This window comes from Impatiens glandulifera, chromosome 2 (genome assembly GCF_907164915.1).
Source record: "Impatiens glandulifera chromosome 2, dImpGla2.1, whole genome shotgun sequence".
NCBI classification, from domain to species: Eukaryota; Viridiplantae; Streptophyta; class Magnoliopsida; order Ericales; family Balsaminaceae; genus Impatiens; species Impatiens glandulifera.
Genome location: NC_061863.1, coordinates 60,546,555 through 60,554,134, shown reverse-complemented (window position 1 = coordinate 60,554,134; position 7,580 = coordinate 60,546,555). Strand labels below are relative to the sequence as shown.

The 7,580-nt window shown below is 34.7% G+C and overlaps 1 protein-coding gene across 1 annotated transcript; it reads right to left on the bottom strand.

Annotated features, from left to right (window-relative positions):
- Positions 1–1,699: 1,699 nt before the first annotated feature.
- On the bottom strand, positions 1,700–7,413 carry LOC124923895. Its single transcript, XM_047463889.1, has 15 exons — positions 7,260–7,413; positions 6,946–7,109; positions 6,817–6,877; positions 5,250–6,729; positions 5,135–5,166; positions 4,630–4,762; positions 4,303–4,400; positions 3,897–3,941; positions 3,367–3,472; positions 2,921–3,047; positions 2,730–2,845; positions 2,460–2,536; positions 2,248–2,382; positions 2,082–2,150; positions 1,700–1,983 (listed from the first exon to the last, which is right to left on the bottom strand). Exons 2-15 carry the CDS (start codon positions 7,098–7,100, stop codon positions 1,711–1,713), a joined length of 2,907 nt encoding a protein of 968 aa, XP_047319845.1. The 5' UTR covers positions 7,101–7,109; positions 7,260–7,413; the 3' UTR covers positions 1,700–1,710.
- Positions 7,414–7,580: the final 167 nt, after the last annotated feature.

Here is a 7,580-nt window from a genome sequence, read left to right as displayed (position 1 = left end):
TCTTCTCCTAGCTAGCCTTCTCTCACTTTGCTAGCTGCTTCAAGATATATAATAGACAATTACTATTATAAGTTAATTTGTTGTGTTATGTGACATCCATCAACTATTATTTTATTTTTTATTTCAAATTCATATATCATTATCTAAAATATGTTATTTTATACCATTTTAAAATGCTAGCATTAAAAATAAATTAATTTTTGTATTCAAAGAATCCAATGTCAAACAAACTAGAATAAAAAACTCAATTACAAAATTAACTATGTTTGCATGTAAATGAAATTTAAGTTGGATAAGATTATAATATTGCACATATATATATAATATTAAGTTTGTGAAAGATGTTAAATATACTCGACCTCGTAAGCTAATTCTCGTGTCGGCTCTACTCTAAATCATTCCGAAGTAAGTTACGTTATTGTACTATAAATATTTTGTTTATGTATACAAATTTAATAAAATGTGTGAAATTTATTTCAATTATCAGGCATGCTCAAAGTGTTGGGAATTTTGAAATGAAGATTACTTTTATACTGTAATCTAGCAATGTGAGATGGGTAAATGTACAGGTTATCCAAGTCTAAAACAGAAGATCAAACACAAAACAAAACAACACCAGATTTACGTGGAAAAACGCTCTCAACCTGGAGGGTAAAAAATCACGGGGCCAACCAGCAAATTTCACTATAAGCAAAAAACAGGTACAAATGTTCTTCTCAACTTTAAACCCAAAGTTGAGGTATACAAACAGAGAAAACCAATTTCATTCAGACTTAAGCTAGTCTAGATATAAGACAACAAGAGATTGGAACCTGAAGGTGAAAATGTAAAAGATCTACTTCTCCTCTTCTTCTTCCTCTGTTTCTTCTCTTCTTTGCAGAATGTCTGTTTTTTCTCTTATTTGCAGAATGTCTTCTCTCTCTAGAAGTGATAGAATGAGCAGCATTCTTAGGTTTTGCTTGTTTTATTAAATGTCTAATTGGGTTGGACCCAAAGACCCAACCCAAAGTTGTGACTTTAACATAAAATTCTTAGATTTTGCTTGTTTTATTAAATGCCTAATTGGGCTGGACCCAAAGACCCAACCCAAAGTTGTGACTTTAACATAAATCCGCCTTCAAATATTTAATTCTTTTAAAATCTTTCTTAGATTATGTTTTTTTCTAAAAAAATTATATTCCACAATTATTATTTTTTTAGTTAAAAAACAAAATGATTACGAAATAAGGGTGTCATCATAATTTAATTATGACAAAGTAAGTTGTTACATGACTCATCACAAATTTAATAATAAAAAAAATAACAACTACAATATTCCAAAATGTAAGAAAAAAAAATAGAGAATCAAAATAATTAAGTTAAGGAGATCGGGTATGCTAGTTTCCTCGATTCAAATAAATAAATTAATTAATGCAATTGTACCGATCCCTTCCACTTTCATATTGCAATTCTAAATACACGACAAAGTTTCAATTTATAAGTGTTTTCAAATAATCAATTTTACAATTCCCATGATTTAATAAAGCCACTTATTATTGGAAAGAAAAGTGTATTAAAGGTATGATACCCTATATAAATGGTAGATCGAGTTAGCCTAGCTAGCTAGCTAATGAAATAATTAACATGCTGCTAATTCATTGCAGCTTTACATATTTGCATTACATACAATTGATACAAGTCTCGATCTCATGAGAGGATATTGCATTTTAATTACTCTCTTAACCAAATTTGATAATCTGAACCTCTATCAATAAACTTTTGCCAGCTTCCATCAAGATTAATCTCCTTCGACGGGTTCCAATCAAAATGCCCAATCTTCAGCACCAGATTATCTCCCACATGTCCCACATACCCATCGTTATTCGCATGAAATATCTTTATACCACTCCTGCAATGGACTCCACCTCGCCTCCGTGCTTCCAGCAGCTCGTTTATAGTTTCTCGAAGCCCAAAATCATAGAAATGGTCATAAAATATCGTAGGCTGCATGCACCATATATGCCAACCCCCCCAACAAAAACATATTATATAATAGTTTCATTTAACCATAATATGAAGAAAAAAAATCTATGAGAAACTACCGTTCCGGGATGTGTTAAAATGTAAGCGTATCCCTGTGGAAGCTTTTCTCTAGGAAATGGCCAATGACCCTAAAATATGAAAAAACAAAACTGTTTTAAAATATGGACTTGGGAATTGAATTTTCAATCGTGATTCATGAACAACAGCACAAAAGTGAGAATTGACCTGTGTTGATCCTGTATCATGGTTTTCCAAGAATGTTATAGCACGCGATGGCCACCATCCCATTACTCCTGTTGGTTTACCTTGAGGGTCGATCAATCTCCAATACTCATTATGCAGAGCAGAATGCAGTATACCCTGCCAAAAAACATTCATCAAATTTTGAAACTGTACAATCTTCAAACACAAATAATAACAATGCAATCTAATACTACCTTTGTTGTGACGTCAAATGCAGAAGATGTACCGCCTGTAGCATTGATCCAGTCGACAATCCTTTGCCGATGAGCATCTGAGTATGTATGTATGTATGTAACACAAAGTTCAAGACTTTAGTTTACTCTTTTTTCATTTATTGGAAAATAGAAAATGCTACTGTCATTTGTGAAGGATTTCCATACAACCATTCTCCTATGGAAAAGCTTATTGGAAAAAAAAAATTAATAAGAAGAATATTTCAAACTCCATCTATAAAACATAATTACCTTGATTGTAGCATAAATTATCACCCTCATAAGCCAAGCTATCCCAGTATTCTCCAATTGAAAATGCAGGATTCGAAGATTCAATGTATTCTTTCACATATTCACCAGAGAAGCCTCTGCAGGTAACATGATGTTAAAATAAGAAAAGGACAGTTAAATAAATGTCAAAACACAATGAGGCAGCTATTCACCTTACAAAGTCCAAGCGCCATCCGTCAAAACCAATGTCATTCTTTAACCAATTTAACCATTCTTTAATATCTTTTCTGACAAATTCTTGGGAGTGGTCAATGTTAGGTGCTGCATGAAATATGTCGCCTGCACAACAAAAAGAAGCACCATAAATAGGATAATTACTTATGGCAAGAGTCAATGTGTGGCTTCATCTCTTCAAATGTAATCCTCTGACTTTTTTTCCTTCATAGAACCATAGTTGAAAGCAAAAAGTGCTCCACATTTGGCAAATGAGTTTTTGTGCTTTGCAGAAAAGGCATTCAGTCATGATATTGTGATAATTCATTGGACCTCAGTTCTGTCACTTGTGTGCTCGGTTAAAAGAAGAAAAAAGACATTATGATGACACAGAAGGCTATGTAAAGAAAATATAAAAAAGAAACAAGAAGGGACCTTTTCTCACCACTTGAAGGATTTCCTCGGCCTTGGAAGTTGGGGTCATCACAAACAATTGCTTCAGGACCCCAAGCAAGCTTGCCACCGAAGATGTTCCATACACCATTTGGGCTCTAGTAATCAATAACAAATTAACAATGTCAGGAAAAGAAGACCCATGAATGAAAGACCTGGAAAGAGCTGCTAAACTTGTAATGACTAATGGTACTCCATATTCATTAACATTTTGCTGAATATATTCACATCTATCTCAGTTTTTTTTATACTTCTTGCCTCAGAATGGTATATGTAATCAACGTTGAAAAGGAAAATCATAAAAGGCATCAGAGAGAAAGGTTCACCAATGTTCTCGAGGAGATCTCGTCAATGATAATTATCCATAATAGCACAATTAAAACCTTCATAATGCTTTTGGTTCATTCAGGAAGTCAAAGTAGATTTCTAGCGCTGGCCATAGTTTACTTTTGAGTCACTCTTTTAAATAACATTGATAAGTTGATTCTATTAAGGTACATAGATTGCTGTTATTCATTTTACCTGTTTATGTGCACAACGATGGTTTAAAACAACATCTCCCAGCGCCTGCAGACATAATTAGAAAATGATGTACCTGTTAGCATGCTTAAGTTGCATCTCTTGAGCAAAAGTGAAAGAGGGTAGAAGTTTCATTAAAAGGGGTCAATTATTTCACTCTAAAATAACTCTTGTACAATTACAAAGTAGTTGTATTATCGTTATCTATGCTTTTACATTTACAATTTCAGTTAATACCAGATTAATTGTTATTACAATAGATGTTTAGTTTAGTTTTCTAATTAGAATATGAAACAAAAATAAGTATAGTTACCAAACAGACTAACCAAAGTTTGACTAGACATTCATGTGGTTCAATTAGATAAAAGTGACTCATGTTTGTTTGCAATTTCAAATTTTGAGAACGTACCATCAATTGGTGATTGTGCATTTCCTCTATACAATACTTGAGTTCATCTTTCGTTCCGTAGGCCGAATTCAGGTTGTAGAGATCTGAAGGCATATAACCTGCAGTTCATCATGTATTGTTTATTAATATAGAAATACACAGCTACATGTAAATCTTCATCATTTAAAACAAACCAAACAAATAACTTTGGTTCATTGAGAAACAAATATCAATGCCAGGAAGTCAAAGAACATTGTCCTGTTCATTGACCCTTTCTCCTCCAATAGAGTAGAGTTTATGAAAAAGTAAGGTGGAAACAAGAAGGATGTGGAAGTATAAGCCAAAAACCTTGAGGAGCAACAGATTCCGTTGGTGGTGGAAGCCATACAGAGGTGATGCCACATTTTGATAAATCTGATGCCTTGGATGCCATCTCCAGGTACCATTTTCTTCTCCAACTTTCCCAATTGAAGCCTTGAAACTTCAAATTAAAAAGGAACAATGAAATCAAACTGAAATGAAAATAGATCACCTTAACATAATTTTGTTTGTTTCTATCAACTTTTAAATTCGGAGCTCAACATTAAAACCTGTCCAATTAATCGTTATTAAATATTGTAACTCGTCTTATCATTTTTTTATCCTGGTTTATTCCCAGAGTGGTTAACAGTCGTTACCCATTTAAATCAGAGTGTTCTTAGTGAGAATCGAACCTAAAATATTTGGTTAATTAGTTAAAACACTTAACAATTTAGATATATGTATTGTGTTAACTAGTCTTATACTTAATTTTTCTTAAATTGGCATTAGTTTCCATATAGTAACTAAATGAAGTGACAGCATATACGCTCACCACAATCTCACGCCCTGTACCAGTTCCTGGTTCTGCGTTGAAGATCAACCATTAATATCAGATTTGTGGAATTATAGCAAAAAAATTGATTAAATTCACACCATGGAAAGCAGACCTAATTTTTTTAGTTCTGGTGTTCCCTGCCATTGAATAGTCTTCTTCTCAAGAACATGCTCCAAGGTCTTTCGCTTCTTCTCTATGATATCTTTCTCGATTATATGCTCAACAAGTGTGTCACCTTCTTTAGGAATTTCATGAGCAATTGACCATACTTCATCCAGTTTGGGCAATTCCAAGCTCTTATATTTTGATTTCAAGGCTTCAGATAAGTCAAGCTTTTTAGGTGGGAGCTTGAGGGAGACAGAACGGATCTTTCGTGCAGTCCAATCTGGTATTTCTCTACGAGGACCATCAGTTAATAATTTCCACTTCTGTGGATCATTAACCATAAAAAGATCAGCACGTCCACCGTTAGCCACAAATAGTGTATCTCGGTCTTCTTCACTAAGAGGTGCTGTCTTCAACAGAAATGATTCAGCTATTTCTGCTCTCGCTTTCCACTTGTTGGCTGTGGCTTCAGATGCTTTCAACGATCTTTGCACGATTTCACATCTTTTTTGATGGATCTGATCTTTGGATTGGACTGTTTCTTTGACAGCTGAAAGAGCAGCCTTAATTGATTCTAATTCAACTTTAAAAGCATTAGAAGCAGCCATTTTAGTATCTTCTGCATCCTTCTTGACCTTCTCCATTAACAAACTAATTTCCTCCTCCTGTTGAAGAGCTTTTTTCCTACATGATTCCTGGAATTCAAGAAACATTTTCTCTGCCTCATCTGCACGAAGTTTAAATACATTGACTTGTGCATCGGTTTGATCCAATTCCAGCTTTAACTTGTTGATCTCATTTCCTGCCAGAAGCAACCTTGATTCTAAATCATTCACAGAATTTTTCAACTCAATGGTCAGAGACTTGCTGGAAGAAATATCATCAGAAGTGATTATGTCATTAGTAAATGTCGTGGCTGCTTTTGCAGAATGATCACTCGCCCTCTCTGCAATAGACAAAGCCTTCTCTATAGCTTTGTTTGATTGTTCAATAATAGATGCTATAGCACCTTCTGTAGCATTTCGTATTTGTTCCTCAACATGATAGGCAGCTTCTGCAGCCGAAGTTTCAGCAGCTGAAATCCTGAGTTGTGCGTCTTCTATCATGTGTGCTGTAGCCTGCTGGAATGTGATACCTGCCAACTCTTCAACTTGAACAGCAAGTTCAACTGCATCTTGCTTTGCAAGAATCAACTTGGATTCCATCTTAAACTTTTCTTCTGACGACTCTTGCATCTTCTTATCGAACATTGATCTTGCTGCTTCTAGTTCAGATATAGCCAGTTCTTTGTCTCTCATTATGGCCGCCATATATTCCTGATGTTTAGCTTCCGACTCCTTTAACTCTTCAAGTAATCTGTCTCTCTCTTTTTCAATCGATTCTTGCCTTCCTTGAACCTCTGAAAGAGCTTTCTCAGCTTCTATTAGTTGATTTTCTGCACTATCATCTCCTTTGAGGTCATTTGCTGATATCTCATCAGAATCGCCCTGTTAGAAACAGAATTCAAGCAGAATCGAGAGAAATTTAAGAGGATCAAACATTAACCACTAATCGCAAAACAAGTTTAGACATACCAAAGCCGAGTAAATGATAGATCTCGATTTGCAGAGATGATGATCCGCATGAGAAAGATATCTGCATTACATATAACAAAACAAATTGGATTTTACAAGCCTAGAAGTAGTGTAAGTAAAAACATTCACCTATTCCTTTTCCATATCTTTGTTAATATTGGCGATCTTCCTTTACAAACAAATGAGAAACCACCACCACCACCACGCCTGTTGATTCCCGAAGAACCTAAAGAGTATCCAGGAAGACACTTAACCACTCTACCTGGCACTTGAATGGAAGACATCTTATGTCCCTAAAATTTCACAAATGGAATACATTAAGATCTCCTTATTCAACTTCATTGAAATTGATTCAAATTTCTAGCAATCTGAATTAGAAATTACAATGCTCACCGAATCATTGAAAATAGGAAAGGATTTAACAGGAAGCGTAAGAAGAAAACCTGATTACGAAGACTTATTTTCTTCAGAAATTCTTGTGAGTCAGAAAGAAAGCTTCCGAAAAAACGGTATCTCTATCACTAACTGCTATGGATTAGTTGTGTGTTGTGTACACGAGGAGAGAGAATGCGAATATCTTTCGATCCTAAAACGGTTAACCCGGGGTTGACTAAATTACATGATTACCCCCTCTAATGTGTTGCTTACAATGAATTTTTTGGAGGATATTTTGGTGATTAGTCATATTCGCGGGCAACCTTTCTCTCCCGCGGCGTCCGTGCCGGTAAAAAAGGTTGAGCGCTTTTTCTCTTTCAATCTGTTTT